The sequence below is a fragment of the Anomaloglossus baeobatrachus genome, chromosome 3 (genome assembly GCF_048569485.1).
Source record: "Anomaloglossus baeobatrachus isolate aAnoBae1 chromosome 3, aAnoBae1.hap1, whole genome shotgun sequence".
Taxonomy (NCBI): Eukaryota; Metazoa; Chordata; class Amphibia; order Anura; family Aromobatidae; genus Anomaloglossus; species Anomaloglossus baeobatrachus.
Genome location: NC_134355.1, coordinates 53,043,196 through 53,063,299, shown reverse-complemented (window position 1 = coordinate 53,063,299; position 20,104 = coordinate 53,043,196). Strand labels below are relative to the sequence as shown.

General features: G+C 43.7%; 1 protein-coding gene across 1 annotated transcript in view; it reads left to right on the top strand.

The window, feature by feature from the left end:
• Positions 1 to 20,104, top strand: part of THADA (THADA armadillo repeat containing) — a 906,435-nt gene that overhangs the window by 456,813 nt on the left and 429,518 nt on the right. Inside the window, 1 exon segment of the mRNA XM_075341438.1 lies at positions 10,082 to 10,213. Within this exon segment, the coding sequence (XP_075197553.1) occupies positions 10,082 to 10,213 (132 nt within the window).

Below are 20,104 nucleotides of genomic sequence, written 5' to 3'. Positions count from 1 at the left end.
GTTTGAGCCTTTTTTCCCCACATTAAAATTGGTTCAGATAGAGATTTTTGTATGTATACTTTGTTCAATATTTACTTTGCTCCATTTTTTTAACCCCTTAAAACCAGGCCTATGTTGGCCTTAAATGTTTAATTATTTGGTCCTTTTTTTCATCGTCACATTCCAGGTGCTACTGCAATGCCCTGCAGATGAGTTAAGCAACATAGTTAATCAGGAGAACTATACTGCATTTCTAATCGGGAGTATTTGCTAATATTATAGTTACCGATATTACACCTACTACATATTGGGATAGGATCCTTGAGATCGGAATACCCCTTTAACTTTGTGTTGGCCAACAGCACAATTATGGTGATACCAAATATAACGTATTTTCTCGGATTATAAGACACATTTTTCCTCCCAAAAATTTGGGAGGAAAATAAGGGGGCGTCTTATAAGCCGAATATAGATTACCAGGGTTTTGGCTACAAATACTGAGGTAAAAAAAACCTCACCAAATACTCAACATGTGCACGTGGCCTTACAGATACTGAGGTAAAAAACTCCTCAAATACTCAGCATGTGCACGTGGCCTTACAGATACTGAAGTAAAATGTTCAGCGTGTGTACGTGGCCTTACCGATACTGAGGTAAAAAGCTCATTAAATACTCAGCGTGTGCACGTGGCCTTACAGATACTGAAGTAAAATGTTCAGCGTGTGTACGTGGCCTTACCGATACTGAGGTAAAAAGCTCATTAAATACTCAGCGTGTGCACGTGGCCTAACAGATACTGAGGTAAAAAAACTCACCAAATACTCAGCGTGTGCACGTGGCCTTACAGATACTGAGGTAAACAATGCACCAAATACTCAACGTGTGCACGTGGCTTTACAGATACTGAGGTAAAAAGCTCATCAAATACTTAGCGTGTACACGTGGCCTTACAGATACTGAGGTAAACTCATCAAATACTCAGTGTGTGTACGTGGCCTAACAGATACTGAGGTAAAAAACTCACCAAATCCTCAATGTGTGCACGTGGCCTTACAGATACTGAGGAAAAAACACTCACCAAATACTGAGCGTGTGCACGTGGCCTTATAGATACTGAAGTAAAAAACTCACCAAATACTCAACATGTGCACGTGGCCTTACAGATACTGAGGGAAAAACTCACCAAATACTTAGCATGTGCACGTGGCCTTAATGTCTGCTTAAATAGCGTAATTGATAATGTCCAAAAAGTGCCCTTATTGCTAGTGCCAGGAGAGATGCACTACAAATGGTGCCATTTGATTACCTCAATTAATAATGCCATTATAGTGCCCCAACCGCTACCCCTGCTTGACTATTTCTTTGAATCATGAAAGTGTGATTTTGATAAGGGATTTGCTCCAAGTTCCCCATAGATATCAGACTAATCGCGTCCGAATCCGCCGTTATCAATGGGTTTGGCAGACAGTCCAATGTGTTGTGAAGCCCCAAACTAGGTGATGTGTGGGAAGATTAGAATCCAGCACATCTGATTTTGACTACCGATCCTTTTGTTCTCTAGACATAAGCTGCCAGGAAAGATGTCTGGTAGCGGCTCTAATATAGAGAACACAGGAGCCCTCGGCAGACCATTTGCATGCAGTTGCCCCTAGCTGAACCATAGTTTGGTCAACAGCCAAAGTAAAGTAAGTAAGTCTTTTAAGGGGTTGTCCAGTCTGCACCTGCAAGTCTGCAGTCACTTTATGTGACTGCAAACTTGTGAATCCTCACATCACGAACACTGCACACTGTCAGGATTCTTCGGTGCTGGATCAAAATACATACATCTGGCCACATCCAACCTACAATGGCACAGCCTGGCTCAATGCAAGTCTATTGAGCTAGGCCAGAAACAGTTTAGTCAGAATGAGGCCTGAGGCATTTTGCATACTAAAGGCCCCGTTACACGCAACGACATCACTAACGAGACGTTGCTGGGGTCACGGAATTTGTGCCGCACATCCGGCCTTGTTAGCGATGTCGTTGCGTGTGACACGTTTGAGCGACCGCTAACGATCCCAAATACTCAACAAATCGTTGATTGTTGACACGTCGTTCATTTTCAAAATATCGTTGCTCGTTTGGGACGCAGGTTGTTCGTCGTTCCTGAGGCAGCACATATCGCTACGTGTAACACCCCAGGAACAACAAACAACAACGTTCCTGCGTCCTCCGGCAATGAGGTGGGAGTGACGTTCATGCGGCTACTCTCCGCCCCTCCGCTTCTATTGGTGGCCCGCTGTGTGAGGTCGCCGTGACGCCGCACGAACCGCCTCCTTAGAAAAGAGGTTGTTCGCCGGCCACAGCGACGTCGTTAGGAAGGTAAGTTCATGTGACGCGCATTACCGATATTGTTCGCCACGGGCAGCGATTTGCCCGTGACGCACAAAGGACGGGGTGGGTGCGTTCGCTATCGATGTCGCAGCGTGTAAAGCGGCCTTTAGAGTCACATGACTGCCAACTCCCAGAGCCAGAAAATCCTCACAGTGTGCAGGGTGCGCGATGTTAGGATTAACAAGACTTGTAGTTACAGACTGGACAAAGATACTTGCCCCTATAGACAATATGACAAGGGAATGTCCATAGCAGAAGACATCAGTTTAAGTTTCGGACTAGTTTGTGCCACTTTCTTTGAGCATCATGCTTCTTTGTTACTGTTACTGGAGATAAATGAGACTCTTGCCTCCTATGTAACAGCCAGTAAGAGAACGCCTACCTTCAAGGCCTGTAGCCCTGGCAGCCTCCCTGCCATAACATGCTTATTTTCCCCCTCATTGCACTCGCCTGTATAGAGGAATTTGGAAGCAACACAAATTGACAGGACGCTTTTTTTATGTTTCAGATGGTGTCCTGTGATGACAAATGTCTTTCAGGGTCTCTGGATTCTGTACGAGGACAGTCTGTCTTCTATGCATTTGGTATTTTATGTATTGGACAATCCTCCTGACGGTTGAGGGGGGGTGCACTTTTATTAAGCTAGGGACTGTCAGGAAGGTCAACAATTTTGCCGGCTCTTTTGTAACCCGGGAGCGGAGCGCTGATTTATGTCTTTAAGTTCAAGGAGTAAAAATAGTTTCACGAGTGTGAAAAACTGTTGGATGTGGGACCGGGCAAAGCAAACAGCGAGACTTCAATGCAAAGCAAATATCCTGCTCTTAGGTTTCTTAAGCAAATGTCAGGAAAAGCCGGAGCATCTGCCATTTTGTTTTCTTCTACATTACTAATATCGAATTAATAAGTGAGACTCGGGCTAATGCCAAAGCGTAGCTTTAATCTGGGGATTTATGTGCGGAAAATGTTACAACAAGGCTGGTTTTGGGATAAAAAAAGGGCCATTTTTTAACGAGCGCAACCCAAGCACACAACGAAGACTGAGATGACTTTGTGCCGTGTCCATCCTGATACATCTGGTTTACATTCGAGAGGTTTTCTTTTCGACAAGGACGGATGATTAAAACGTATACAAAAGCTTTAATTGTGTGGTGAAGTGACACATACGTGTGGTAGACCACAGCAACTGATCGGATATAAATTAAAGCTGACATTTTTAAGGAACTCGGCATTGGAGTCTTAACTCAAAATTTCAGCTTTAGCTGATGTTTTAGGCTGCCTTCACACTTGCGTTGTTTTGCATCAGTCACAATCTGTCACCTTGAGGAATTACAGTATCCTGCAAAATATTTTGCGGGATTCTGTTTTTTCCCCATAGACTTGTATTAAGGACGGATTGTGACTGATGGCCTTGCGTTGCATCCACCGCGTGTCGGATTAGTCGTTTACTGACAGACCCTCAGGCGGGATCAACGCTGAATGTAACGTTTTTGGAGTGGCAAAAAAACGCACTACGCAGGATTCCGTTGTCATCTGTCAAGAGCTGTAATGGATGTCTATGGTGCTGGATTCCGCCGTAATCCGTCACACGACGGAATCCAGTGCTAGATTCCGTCATGCTCTACTGAGCATGCCCAGCATGTTTGGCACACCTATTAGGCTGTCCCAAACACAAACGGATCACGACGAATCCATCAAAAAACGGACGCACAGTGGATTTAACCGACGCGACGGATCAGTTTTTTTCACAGGATTCCTGTGAACGGAATCCTGTGAAATAACACATCCGTTGCGTCAGTTGACATCTAAAAAACGATGGATCCATCGTTGCGTCGCAACGACGGACCTGACAGATTTAAAACCACGCAAGTGTGAAAGCAGCCTTAGAAATTTTCCAACCACTAACCAACCCTTCCTTTACTAACGGGTGCTCAGCCATGTTGGTTTGCAGCATTCCCCCTTCGGCTAGGTTCACATTTCCGTTGTTTTAAATCTGTCAGGTCCGTCAGCAACGGATCAGTCGTTTTTTAGATGTTAACTGATGCAACGGATGTGTTCCTGTGAAAGGAATCCTGTGAAAAAAACGGATCCGTCGCGTCCGTTACATCCGCTATGCGTTCGTTTTTTGACGGATCAGTCATGATCCGTTTGTATTTGGGACAGCCCAGTAGATGTGCCAAACATGCTGGGCATGCTCAGTAGAGCATAACTGTATCCAGCGCTGGATTCCGTTGTAAGACGGATTACGACGGAATCCAGCACCATAGACATCCATTACAAGCTTGACGGATGGCGACGGATTCCTGTGTGGCGCGTTAATTTTGACGGCCAGAAAAACGTTACATTCTGCGTTGCTCCTGCCCGGCGGTCAGTCAAAAAACGACTGACCGCGGTGCAGTGGATGCAACGCAAGGTCATCAGTCGCAATCCGCCACTAATACAAGTCTATGGGACACAACGAAATCCGCTAAACAGATGCCGTTGTTTACCAGAGCCGCGGATTGTGACTGATACATTTTAACGGAAATGTGAACCTAGCATTAGGCGGGAGGAATGCTGAATGTAACGTTTTTGGAGCGGCAAAAAAATGCACTCCGCAGGATTCCGTTGTCATCCGTCGAGCTGTAATGGATGTCTATGGTGCTGGATTCTGCCGTAATTTGTCACACGACGGAATCCAGTGCTCTACTGAGCATGCCCAGCATGTTTGGCACACCTATTAGGTTGTCCCAAACACAAACGGATCACGACAAATCCGTCAAAAAACGGACGCACAGTGGATGTAACCGACGCGACGGATCAGTTTTTTTTCACAGGATTCCTGTGAACGGAATCCTGTGAAATAACACATCCGTTGCGTCAGTTGACATCTAAGGCTGCTTTCACACATCTGGTTTTTCCTGTGCGGCACAATCTGGCACTTTGCAGGAAAACCACAACTGTTTTTTTTTGCCGCTGGTTGCGGTTTTTTTGCATAGACTTTCATTAGTGCCGGATTGTGCCGCATGGGCTTGCGTTCGGTCCGGTTTTTGCCGCATGCGGCAGATTTAGCCGATGCCGCGGCCGGATGGAACGTTGCCTGGCACGTTTTTTGTCCTGCCAAAAAAAACGCATTGCGCCGCATCCGGCTGATGCGGCGCGATTTGCAATGCATGCCTATGGGCGCTGCATGCGGCAAACACCGCATCTGGCCGCCGCATGTGGTTTTTTCCACTGCGCATGCTCAGTAGCGTGCCCCAAGCGGCAAAAACCGGACGGGCCGCATGTCACAAACTTATGCAAAGGATGCGGTTTTGTCGCCGCATCTGTTGCATAGGTTTTAGAGCCGGATTGGCGAAAGCAGCCTAAACAACGACTGATCCATCGTTGCGTCGCAACAACGGACCTGACAGATTTAAAACAATGCAAGTGTGAAAGCAGCCTTAGAAATTTTCCACCCACTAACCAATCCTTCCTTTACCAACGGGTGCTCAGCCATGTTGGTTTGCAGCGTTCCCCCTTCTCTTAAGGGGATCAATAATATCTACACGATTCCTGGTTTTTAACCTCGTTAGTAGGACATGACCAAATGTTTCTAATGAATTGAAGTACCAAGAATGTAGAAAAGGACACGGTCAACTGGAAACTCCCATCAACTATGAACTCACTGGGGACTTCAGATGGGATAGAGTTTCCTTTTTAAAGGGGTTTTCCACAATCATTCAAAAATCAAAACTTGATTTTTTTTTAAATGGAAAAAAAAATTACTAATATATTTATCATTCCAAAGTTTCTCCGATTCCCCAATATCTGTACCGATCACTTCACCACATCGGGTCCGACATTTTCAGACTTCCTTCCCAACCTTACCAATATGCTGGATATTATAATCGATGTTACCTACCATTAGAGCTAGATGTGTCTGATGTGAAGTTAAGGCCCTGTGCTCACGGTGCAGTTTTTGATTTTGAAAAACGCATCCCAGCAAAGACAGCCGGGTCTTAGCTGTAACATCAGCCAGAGACCCCATGCTGTTTGATGTGACCTCACAGAAAGAAGTCCAATGGGGTCAGGTCAGGTGAGTGTGGAGGCCACTCCATGCAGCCACCATACCCAATGATTGTAGGAAGGTCTCCATGAGATATCGCTTCATGTCCGCAGCCTTGTGAGTGTTACACGTTCTAATCATAGCATTTCTGTATGCAAGGTGTCGATTTGTATTGAATTGACGATGCCCTACAACTTTGTGATTCACTTTTCTTCTCTATCTCGTTCCGTTTTCAAGATAAAAATGCTAACTCCGTTGTTTTTTTACCAGGCGGCGCTATAGCAAGGCTACTTTACTATACCTAGACACCACTTGTATGCCTATAGCTGCCGCCGTTCTCAAGTTAATGGCGGTGGACAGGATATGGGTGGACTCACTGTATAAGAGCCCAGGCGCTGTGTAGAACATAAAAAAACACTTTATAATACTCGCCTAACGGTCGCGCTGTGGTGGAGCTGGGTCATATGGGCGTCTCCGTTTTCCAGTGCCGGCGTCTCCTGTTTCGGCCATCTTCGTCATCCTTCTGAAGCCTGTGTGCATGACGCGCCCTACGTCATCCACACTCGCCGGTCTCGCGCAGGCGCAGTGCAATACTTTGATCTGCCATGCTCAGGACCTCAATGCCGGCGAGTGTGGATGACGTAGATGTGTCATGCACCCCGGTTACAGAAGAAGGAGGACAAAGATGGCCGAAAGAGGAGGCGCTGGCACCGGACAATGGAGACGCCCATATGGCCCAACTCCGCTGCAGCGCGACCATTAGGAAAGTATTATAAAGTGTTTTTTTATGTTCTACCCCCGGCCTGGGCTCTTATACACAGTATGTTAGAATGCTGTATATAAGAGCTCACTGGTAGTAGCCGCAGCTTATAGGCCAATAAACTGGTGACAGGTTCCCTTTAAGAGCAGAATAAAAGAAAACGTTTTTTGATAGAAATAGACCACCCTTTTAAACTCTACTGTATATGTGCCACTAAGGGGGGTTTCCATTTTCAGTAAACTTACTGGTTTAGAAAAAACAACAACTGTCCTTTACTCACTCTGCCCAGGTCCAGCACTGGGTCACATTGCTTATTGTTGTCAGATGTTACTTCAAAAGCGCTGCAGCCAATCAGTGAGCTCAGCGGCTCTACGTAGACATGCCGTCACCTCGGGCAGAGCCGCTGAGCTCACTGATTGGCTGCAGTGAGACCTCACGTAGAACAATAACATCTGCCGAGTCTGAGTGCTGGACCTGGAGACGGTGGGTAAAGGGTTGTTTGTTTGTTTTTCTTCTTAAAACCAAAGTGCAGCCAAGGGACAGGGGATTTCCAAAACTGGAAAAACCCTTTAACGTGTGTCTAGTATAAAAAAAAAGACAAAGAAAGAAATAACTGGATATCATTTTGCTATAAATATTCTGAGATTTAGAGTATACACTAATTATGATGCCGGAGAACATGATAGCTAATGCAAAATTACATAGCGGTGATTAAGAGTCACGCATTGCCTAAAATGTCACAGGTTACCAATAGGGAGCGATGGCGTCCGTGTGATCCCGCCACCTCAGAGTCATCCAGCCGTACCACGGCCTCAAGATTCGGAATGACTCCTCACTGCTTGGCAGCTCCTTCAGGCAGTTGGAAAATATCCACATCCTAGTTGGTAAATGGCATGAAGTCATAGGGTAAATCTGACAAACAAACACACAAGACTCGGAACCATAGTCGTGACCGACAAACAATGTGAAGGTTTCTTCACCAGCAAACGGCAGCATATTCCACCCATACGCCACCCAGCTGGTGTCAGGTATTCAGCCCTACTAATTTAGGGGGTTTTCATATCTAGAAACCCAATTTTTCCCTTATTAGCAAGCTCAGAATTAATAGAAGGGGCCCCCGTTTTCAGAATACACAAGTATCAGGCATATTTTCGGTCCAAGTGCTGAAAAAAACTGACCTCAATCGCAACCTGCACCAGTGTGTTTCATATTTCGGATGAGACTCACTTATTCAGTTCTATGGGTGTGCAAAAAATATCATCTAAGTTTTACGTATAGATTGCCTTTATAGGGAATCTGCCACCAGGTTTTTGCCACCCAATCTGACAGCAGCATAATGTAGGGACAGAGATCCTGATTCCAGCGATGTGTCACTTACTGGGCTGCTTAGTGTAACTTTGATAAAATCACTGTTTAATCAGCAGTAGATTATCATTACAGGACTACTTGGTAGTCCAGCATATTCATGAGCTCTGTATAACCCCACCCACTCTCCACTGATTGGCAGATTTCTGTGTACACTTTATATGGGTAAAAAGCTGACAATTAGTGGTGTGGGAGGGGTTATAGCGCTCCACATTCAAAATAACTGCTAGATCTGCAGGAGAGAAAACATTGATTTTATCAAAATGACAGCAAACAGATCAGTAAGTGACACACCGCTGGAATCAGGGTCTCTGTCTCTACATTATGCTGCTCTCAGATAAGATAATTAAAACCTGGTGACAGATTCCCTTTAATAAAGGAACTCTGTCAGCAGGTTTTTGCAATGTAATCTGAGAGCAGCATGATATAGGGGCTGAGACCCTGATTCCAGTGATGTATCACTTACTGGACTGATTGTTGTTTCAATAGAATCCTCTGTTTTCTCTGCTGTAAATGTAGCAGTGCTCAGAATGCTGAGCTGGGTATAGTCCTGCCCACACCCCTGATTGGCAGCTGTCAACTTACACTTTATATTATCAGCAAATATTGGATCCCATGTGGATCAGCTGTATAGCATCCAATTTTTGTGTATAGATTTCCATTAATAAAGGGAATCTGCCAACAGGTTTTGCTTTGTAATCTGAGAGCCACATGATGTAGAGGCTGAGACCCTGATCCCAGTGATATATCACTTACTGGAATGCTTGTTGTAGTTTTGATAGAATCCCTGTTTTCTCAGCTATAGATGTAGTAGTTCTCAGAATGCTGAGCTGTGTATAGCCCCGCCCACACCCCTGATTGGCAGCTTTTAACATACACTGGACATTGTGAGCAAGTAGCCAATCAGTAGTGAGGGCAGGATTATACAGATTAGCCCACTGTTGTGCACTGGAAACCTAGTCCAGCAGTGATAATATACTGCTGATAAAACACTGATTGTATTGAAACTACAGCACACAATAGGTGACACATCCCTGGAATCAGGCTATCGTTTTCTATATTATGCTGCTCTCAGATTAAGTAGCAAAAACCTGCTGACCGATTCCCTTTAACATAGGAAACTGTTTTTGGTCTTGTAAATTTTATTCACTGCTTTTTTGGATGAAAATCAGACTTTTATTTAATACCATTGTGTACATTCAGAGATAGAACTTGTATCCATTATTGACTATGCGACTGTTCACATTTCCGTGTTTTGCGGTCCGGGAGTCTACAAAAAAATCCAGTTTTGATCGAAGTTTCACATCAAAATCAAACATAAAAGTCAATGAGTTTTTTATGTGCATGAAAAATCATTGATCTCTGAATGAAGCCTTAAAGAGAGAAGGGCTTTTGCTCTGTAGGACTTTGCATTACAAAACCAGCCGGTAAAAATTGTGTAATGCCGACTTACCCCTGTGGGGGCGCTGCAGGGCAGCTGGACAATGCTACAATGGCTCTGGAGAAGACGTGACCATCTGATGATATTCTGTCAGTGTGGTTTTTTTTATGGTTTCCATGATTATTTTTTTTTCTTACAGTCAGACCGGGGAATTGAAGCTTCACCCCAGCTTGTACCTGTTGCTTCTCATCCTCAGTAAGCTGTACCCGTCTCCCATGGATGGCACCTATTCCGCACTCAGTATGGCTCCTTTCATCCCTTTCATAATGAGGTAATGTCTTAACATTTAACATTTGGATCGGTGTCGTAAAAGGGATTGTTCTTAGGTCATCAATATCGTGGGGCGATCAGCTGTTAGCCGGTCCTGTGGCGGCTCGGAGTGAACCGTGTATGAAGCTCGGACAGCACAGCGCCGTGCACTGTGTGGTGGTCATACTCGGGTACTGCAGCTCCCATTCACTTCATTAGGGGCCTAACTGCAGTACCTAAGAAACGGTCACTACATGGTGTAACGAGCTGTGCCATTCACACTTCCTACACTATTTACTGCCAGCTGCTAACGACTAATCAGTGGAGGTGCCGGTGTTGGATCCCCACTAATCTGATATTGATGACCTATCCTAGATAAACTCCTTTAAAGGGGTTCTCCCACAAACAAAATTAATTTTAAGTTGATTTTATTCAATAGATTTTGGAATAATAATTATTTCCACAATTGGATGTGTTTAAAAAAAATGTTCCTGTGCGAAGATAATCTTATATACAGTGCCTACAAGTAGTATTCAACCCCCTGCAGATTTAGCAGGTTTGATAAGATGCAAATAAGTTGGAGCCTGCAAACTTCAAACAAGAGCAGGATTTATTAACAGATGCATAAATCTTACAAACCAACAAGTTATGTTGCTCAGTTAAATTTTAATAAATTTTCAACATAAAAGTGTGGGTCAATTATTATTCAACCCCTAGGTTTAATATTTTGTGGAATAACCCTTGTTTGCGATTACAGCTAATAATCGTCTTTTATAAGACCTGATCAGGCCGGCACAGGTCCCTGGAGCTATCTTGGCCCACTCCTCCATGCAGATCTTCTCCAAGTTATCTAGGTTCTTTGGGTGTCTCATGTGGACTTTAATCTTGAGCTCCTTCCACAAGTTTTCAATTGGGTTAAGGTCAGGAGACTGACTAGGCCACTGCAACACCTTGATTTTTTCCCTCTTGAACCAGGCCTTGGTTTTCTTGGCTGTGTGCTTTGGGTCGTTGTCTTGTTGGAAGATGAAATGACGACCCATCTTAAGATCCTTGATGGAGGAGCGGAGGTTCTTGGCCAAAATCTCCAGGTAGGCCGTGCTATCCATCTTCCCATGGATGCGGACCAGATGGCCAGGCCCCTTGGCTGAGAAACAGCCCCACAGCATGATGCTGCCACCACCATGCTTGACTGTAGGGATGGTATTCTTGGGGTCGTATGCAGTGCCATCCAGTCTCCAAACGTCACGTGTGTGGTTGGCACCAAAGATCTCGATCTTGGTCTCATCAGACCAGAGAACCTTGAACCAGTCTGTCTCAGAGTCCTCCAAGTGATCATGAGCAAACTGTAGACGAGCCTTGACATGACGCTTTGAAAGTAAAGGTACCTTACGGGCTCGTCTGGAACGGAGACCATTGCGGTGGAGTACGTTACTTATGGTATTGACTGAAACCAATGTCCCCACTGCCATGAGATCTTCCCGGAGCTCCTTCCTTGTTGTCCTTGGGTTAGCCTTGACTCTTCGGACAAGCCTGGCCTCGGCACGGGTGGAAACTTTCAAAGGCTGTCCAGGCCGTGGAAGGCTAACAGTAGTTCCATAAGCCTTCCACTTCCGGATGATGCTCCCAACAGTGGAGACAGGTAGGCCCAACTCCTTGGAAAGGGTTTTGTACCCCTTGCCAGCCTTGTGACCCTCCACGATCTTGTCTCTGATGGCCTTGGAATGCTCCTTTGTCTTTCCCATGTTGACCAAGTATGAGTGCTGTTCACAAGTTTAGGGAGGGTCTTAATTAGTCAGAAAAGGCTAGAAAAGAGATAATTAATCCAAACATGTGAAGCTCATTGTTCTTTGTGCCTGAAATACTTCTTAATACTTTAGGGGAACCAAACAGAATTCTGGTGGATTGAGGGGTTGAATAATAAATGACCCTCTGAATAAACGTTTCACAATTTAAAAAAAGAAATAACATTCTTTTTTGCTGCATTTCACACTTCCAGGCTGATCTACAGTCCAAATGTCACAATGCCAAGTTAATTCCGAATGTGTAAACCTGCTAAATCTGCAGGGGTTGAATACTACTTGTAGGCATTGTATGTGTCCCTGCTGTGTACTGTGTAATGGCCGTGTCTGACTATACAGGGACATGGTCTGATCATATCACAGCTCCTGGGCAGGGTAGGATGCAAAATACAGTATACAGATAGCACATCACTGGATCACAGCTGATTCTTTTTGTGAGGTAAAACATTTCCCTGCCTGTTTTTTTTTTACCTCAGATAAAGGGCATCGCAAATAATTCTTTCTTTGAGGTAAAACATTTTTTTAAAATAGGTAGGGAAATGTTTTACCTCACAAAAAGAATCAGGTGTGATCCAGTGCTGTGCTAACTGTATACTATCTTTTGCATCCTTCCCTGCCCAGGAGATGTGGTATGATCACTCCATGTTCCTGTACAGTCAGAAAATGCCTTTACACAGTATATAGCAGCGACACTTATAAAAAAAATTATCTCAGATCAGGGTGGAATACAAAAGAAAAAATACAGACATTACAGCATAGGATCATAGCTATTTTTTTTCCTGTGAGGTAAAACATTTCCTTGCCTGTTCTTAAAAAAAAAAATGTTTTACCTCAAAGAAAAAATTATATGCAATCCTGTGCTGCCCTATCTTGCATCCTTCCCTGCTCAGGAGGTGTGGTATGATCAGACCATGTTCCTGTATGGTCAGACACAGCTATTACACAGTACATAGCAGGGATGCATATATAAGATGATCTCCGACCAGGGTGGAATACAAAAGAAAGAATACAGACATTACAGCATAGGATCATAGCTGTTTATTTCTGTGAGGTAAAAGATTTCCTTGCCTGTTCTTAAAAAAATGTTTTACCTCAAAGTAAGAATTCTGTGATCTTGTGCTGCCCTATCTTGTGTCCTTCCCTGCCCAGGAGGTGTGGTATGATCAGACCATGTCCCTGTACGGTTAGAAACAGCCTTTATACAGTATATAGCAAGGACACATATATAGGATTATCTCAGATCAGGGTGGAATACAAAAGAAAGAATACAGACATTACAGCATAGGATCATAGCTGATTCTTTCTGTGAGGTAAAACATTTCCTTTGCTTTTCTTAAAAAAAATGTTTTACCTCAAAGAAAAAATTATTTGCGATCCCATGCTGCCCTATCTGTATCTTTTTTGCTTTCTCCCCTGACAGGAGCTGTGCTATGATCAGACCATGTCCCTGTACGGCCAGACACAGCCATTACACAGTACACAGCAGGGACACATATATAAGATTATCTCGGCACAGGAACATTTTTTTTAATCACATCCAATTGTGGAAATTATTATTATTCCAAGATCTATTGATTAAAATCAACTTTCTTCAGGGATAAACCCTCTTTAAGGATAAAAAAAGTCATCAAGAAAGACGATACTACCTGCTCTACTATAGAAAGGAATGTCCAAACTTCTCATCATGGGTTTTCAGTGTCCTCCGCTCTGTGCTGGTGACGAGTGCTGGATTACCGGACTTCACAGGTTATCGGAAACCTTAATTTTCATATGTTGTTTTATTTCCATATAACATCAGTGCTTGGAATTGGAATGCACCCGGCGCGTCCATCGCACGCATCCACGAGTGTCTGTAGCCCAACGTTTACTAAAGTGTGCATACATTTTGGGGTTTACGTCCGGTCATCCCTTTTTCTCAGGTGTGCTAAACACTTCAGCTGAGATAGAGCCTTAAAGGGGAAGTGTCACCAATAGAATTGTTTTTACCAATGATAAACAAGATGTTGTTTTGTCGTCTGGCATCAAACATCCGACATTCCATGCGACCACAATGTTCTCCTGACCCATATTTCACAGCTTCAGTTCATGAGATCCGCGGCCGCTCCAGACTATTGCGGGTCACACGTGGGTTGTGAAAGACAAATGTGTGAAACTAGCCTGAGTTTTCTTTTTTTTTCTCTATTTATGCTTATCAGGGTATTATGGGGGCGTCTTGCCTGAGCTTCTGATAACAATATATACAGATTGGCGTTACTGCAGCAATGTGGGCCACGAAGCATGTTATCTGGAGATATTAATTGACTTCTATAGGAGATTGTTGTGAGCATGCTCTGTAACCTGTACAGAGGTGATTGTACAGGGAGGGGGAGGAGGTGAGCTGTGACATCACCTATCGTGAATGGTGGATCCTCTGTTATCTACAGTATATAGAGGTGTTACCAGTCATTGTACAGGAGGAGGAGGTGAGCTATGATATCACCAATTGTGATTGGTGGATCCTGTGCTACCTAATTTGTATAGAGGTGTTATCAATCATTGTACGGGAAGGGGGAGGAGGGGAGCTGTAACATCATCTATTGTTAATGGTGTATTTTGTGTTATCTACTGTATACAGAGGTGTTACTAGTCATTGTATATCAGAAGGCGGTAAGCTGTGACACCTATTGTGAATGGTGGATCATGTGTTATCTACAGTATATAGATATTATCAGTCATAGTACAGGAGGAGGAGGTGAGCTATGATATCACCTATTGTGAATGGTGGATCCTGTGTTATGTACTGCATATAGAGGAGTTATTAGTTATTGTACAGGAAAGGGAGGAGGTGAGCTGTGACATCTATTGTGAAAGGTGGATCATATGTTATCCACTGTATACAGAGATGTTATCAGTCATTAAACAGGAGAAGGTGAGCTATGACATCCCCTATTGTGAATGGTGGATCCTCTTATCTATTGTATATAGAGGTATTATCAGTTATTGTACAGGAGGAAGTGGCGAGCTGTGACATCTTTTGCAAATGGTGGATCCTGTGTTATCTATTGTATATAGGGTTTTATTAGTCATTGTACAAGAGGAGGAGGTGAGCTGTTACATCATCTATTGTGATGGTTGGTCTTGTTTTATCTACAGTATATAGAGATGTTATCAGTCATTGTACAGGAGGAGGAGGTGAGCTATCATATCACCTATTGTGAATGGTGGATCCTGTGTTATCTACTGTATAGAGGGTTTTTATCAGTCATTATTGTACAGGAGGAAATGGTGAGCTGTGACATCACCTATTGTGATGGTGCATCTTGTGTTATCTACTGTATATAGAGGTGTTATTAGTCATTGTATAGGAAGAGGAGGAGGTGAGCTATGGCATTACCTATTGTGAATGGTGCATCCTGTTCTACCTACTGTATGTAGAGGTGTTATCAGTCATTCTACAGAAAGAGGAGGAGGTAAGCTGTGACATCACCTATTCTGAAAGATCGATTCTGTGTTATCTACTGTATATAGAGGTGTTATCAGGAGAGGGAGTGGGTGAGCTTTGACATTGCCTATAGTGAATGGTGTATCCTGTGTTTTGTACTGTATACAATATAGAGGTGTTATCTCTCTTTGTATAGAAGGAGGAGGTGAGCTGTGACATCACCAATTGTGAATGGTCAATCCTGTTTTAACTATTGTATATAGAGGTGTTATCAGTCATTGTTCAGGAGGGGGAGGAGGTGAGCTGTGACATCTCTTAATGTAAATGGTGTATCCTGTATTATCTACTGTATAATCCTGTCTGTGATGATAACGAGACTGCTGAAAAAATGATTTATCAGTCCATTAAACGTATATTAGATTTAAATTTTCTTATGATTGATTGCTCTCAGTGAGAGAAACAAAAATAAAATTTTGTAGTTCTGATACCTTTTAATGGCTAACTAAGATAAAAATAAAATATGATGTTATAAAGCAAGCTTTCGAGACATCTCAGGTCTCTTCCTCAGGCATGGTATGATAAAATAGCTGAAGAAACACACAAATATATACACAAAACAGGGCAGAGCGATGCATAGTAAATGGACATTTAAATAAATAAACACTGAGCTTGGAAAGTGAGTCCTTAATTAGCTTTGATTAGTGGTGTGAGTTTTATTGTCCAAAATATCCATGTAGGATCAGAGGATTTTCTTATGACACGTTTATTGTTGAAGAGGATGCCCTTCATTGAAAAAACGTGGCAGCTTCCAAAAACAGCGCCACACGCCTGATTATGGAAGAAAGCCGCTAGGTATTCCGAAAGCAGAGGCAAACCTTAACATATTCTGTTCTCTGTTCTTTATCCTTCTCTCTAGTCTCTATTTCTCATCTATCCATCATCCATCCTTCTATCTTTGTTTACTCTCTGTTGACAGGTGCAGAGCTTGAACTTAATATAACCAGTAAGAGCCAAGTGTCCTTTTGCCTCTGGGCAGTTCAGGGTGCATTTAGGAGAAAGGAGGTCTCAGATGTAATGAGATCCCCGCACACCCACACACAGACAAACCAATAAACATGGCAGGATGAATATGTGATGGGTTCCAGCTGAAGGGCAGGCAGCAAAGGATTAACCTCCCGACTGCTGGCCGCCCAGCACCACCAGTGGGACGCATACATTCTTTTGTTTTCCTTTTATTTCCTTTCATCTGGGGCTGACACTCCTCTTTATAACCACTGCCATCATAAATAAGAATAATGGAGGTGAGCTTTGTTATACTTTTAGATCTGTCTTTGAAGATGTTATAATGACCACAAGCCAAGGCCAAAAGCAGTTCATTAGGATATTAAAGTGACATTGCTTACAAAGGCAGCTGGAATACCTATCCATCCATCCATCCATCCATCTATACTATCTATCTAGATATATTATCTATCTATATTATCTATCTATCTATATTATCTATCTATATTATCTATCCTATCTGTCTGTCTATTCCATATTTCTATTATCTATCCATCTATCTATCTATCATTCTATTTATCTAATCTATCTATCCATATATTATCTATCCATCATCTACCTATGTATACCATCTATCCCTCTATCTATCATCTATCTATCTATCTATATTATTTGTCTATCATCTATATAGTTATATCATCCATTATCTATCATTATCCATCCATCTATATTGTCTATCATCTATCTTATCTATATAATCTATTATTTATCTACCCATTCCATATTTATCTATTAATATCATCTATCTATAGCATATATCCATTTTCTATCTATCTATTATCTATCCATCTAACTATCTATTATCTATCTATTATCTATCTATTATCTATCTATTATCTATCTATCTATCATCTATCTATCTATTATCTATCTATTATCTATCTATCTATCTATCTATCTATCTATCTATCTATCTATCTATCCCTCTATCTATTCCTCTATCTATCCCTCTATCTATCTATCTATCCCTCTATCTATCCCTCTATCTATCCCTCTATCTATCCCTCTATCTATCTATCTATCTATCTATCCTTCTATCTATCTATCTATCTATCCATCTATCTACTATCTATCTATCTATCTATTATCTATCTATTATCTATCTATCTATCTATCATCTATCCTTCTATCTATCTATCTATCTATCATCTATCTATCTATTATCTATCTATCTATTATCTATCTATTATCTATCTATCTATTATCTATCCCTCTATCTATCCATCTATCTATCTATCTATCTATTATCTATCTATCTATCTATCTATCTATCTATCCCTCTATCTATCCCTCTATCTATCCATCTATCTATCTATCTATCTATCTATCCCTCTATCTATTATCTATCTATCTATCTATCTATGTATCTATCTATCTATCTATCTATCTATCCATCTATCTATCTATCTTTGCTCTTTCACTGCAGAATATTGCGGTTTCTGTCACTTTGCATGTGTCCAGCATTGTAAGTACATTTGTCTGGATGGAATAGTTAATGTGTCACTGATTGCTCCTGTTTTTAGACGTCAGCGTTGCCTGCAGGAGGCATTATGCTGTTGTGATGGAAATAATCGTTGGGTCTGGAAATTGCTAAATGGCTCCATCACCTAACAGCACCTCAGTATACTCGGTATATGCGTTATGCATTTATCGGTCTGTTTCTTTCTTATTTCTAAACATGTCTGTTGATTTAGTATTTGTTTTTATTTATTTACTCTATATATCTTCTATGTATGTATCTACCTATATCTATATTACTTCTATCTCTGTATCCATCCCATAACTTACCTTAATGGGACATCTTACCGACAATATGCAAACTGCCTGGGGACCAAAACAACATATTAGTGATCATTTGTGCCTATACAGTTTGCTTTAACCCAAATTAAAGCGCACCATTCATTGATTTTTTTTTTCTAAAGGTACTGCCGAATTGTGATGATAATCATTGGGGAGTACAGGTTCTGAGACCCTCACCAATTGCTCAAAAAGCCACACTGCAGTGCACTGCTCAGCAGTGCCGAGCTCCTGCCTGAGCGCTATTGAGCTCCTGCCTGAGGGCTATTGAGCTCCTGCCTGAGCGCTATTGAGCTCCTGCTTGAGCGCCATTGAGCTCCTGCCTGAGCGCCATTGAGCTCCTGCCTGAGCGCTATTGAGCTCCTGCATGAGGGCTATTGAGCTCCTGCCTGAGCGCTATTGAGCTCCTGCCTGAGCGCTATTGAGCTCCTGCCTGAGGGCTATTGAGCTCCTGCCTGAGCGCTATTGAGCTCCTGCTTGAGCGCCATTGAGCTCCTGCCTGAGCGCCATTGAGCTCCTGCCTGAGCGCTATTGAGCTCCTGCATGAGGGCTATTGAGCTCCTGCCTGAGCGCTATTGAGCTCCTGCCTGAGCGCTATTGAGCTCCTGCCTGAGCGCTGTTGAGCTCCTGCCTGAGCGCTATTGAGCTCCTGCCTGAGGGCTATTGAGCTCCTGCCTGAGGGCTATTGAGCTCCTGCCTGAGGGCTATTGAGTTCCTGCCTGAGGGCTATTGAGTTCCTGCCTGAGGGCTATTGAGCTCCTGCCTGAGGGCTATTGAGCTCCTGCCTGAGGGCTATTGAGCTCCTGCCTGAGGGCTATTGAGCTCCTGCCTGAGGGCTATTGAGCTCCTGCCTGAGGGCTATTGAGCTCCTGCCTGAGGGCTATTGAGCTCCTGCCTGAGCGCTATTGAGCTCCTGCCTGAGCGCTATTGAGCTCCTGCCTGAGCGCTATTGAGCTCCTGCCTGAGCGCTATTGAGCTCCTGCCTGAGGGCTATTGAGCTCCTGCCTGAGGGCTATTGAGCTCCTGCCTGAGCGCTATTGAGCTCCTGCTTGAGCGCCATTGAGCTCCTGCCTGAGCGCCATTGAGCTCCTGCCTGAGCGCTATTGAGCTCCTGCATGAGGGCTATTGAGCTCCTGCCTGAGCGCTATTGAGCTCCTGCCTGAGCGCTATTGAGCTCCTGCCTGAGGGCTATTGAGCTCCTGCCTGAGCGCTATTGAGCTCCTGCTTGAGCGCCATTGAGCTCCTGCCTGAGCGCCATTGAGCTCCTGCCTGAGCGCTATTGAGCTCCTGCATGAGGGCTATTGAGCTCCTGCCTGAGCGCTATTGAGCTCCTGCCTGAGCGCTATTGAGCTCCTGCCTGAGCGCTGTTGAGCTCCTGCCTGAGCGCTATTGAGCTCCTGCCTGAGGGCTATTGAGCTCCTGCCTGAGGGCTATTGAGCTCCTGCCTGAGGGCTATTGAGTTCCTGCCTGAGGGCTATTGAGTTCCTGCCTGAGGGCTATTGAGCTCCTGCCTGAGGGCTATTGAGCTCCTGCCTGAGGGCTATTGAGCTCCTGCCTGAGGGCTATTGAGCTCCTGCCTGAGGGCTATTGAGCTCCTGCCTGAGGGCTATTGAGCTCCTGCCTGAGCGCTATTGAGCTCCTGCCTGAGCGCTATTGAGCTCCTGCCTGAGCGCTATTGAGCTCCTGCCTGAGCGCTATTGAGCTCCTGCCTGAGCGCTATTGAGCTCCATCCTGAGCGCTATTGAGCTCCTGCCTGAGCGCTATTGAGCTCCTGCCTGAGCGCTATTGAGCTCCTGCTTGAGCGCCATTGAGCTCCTGCCTGAGCGCTATTGAG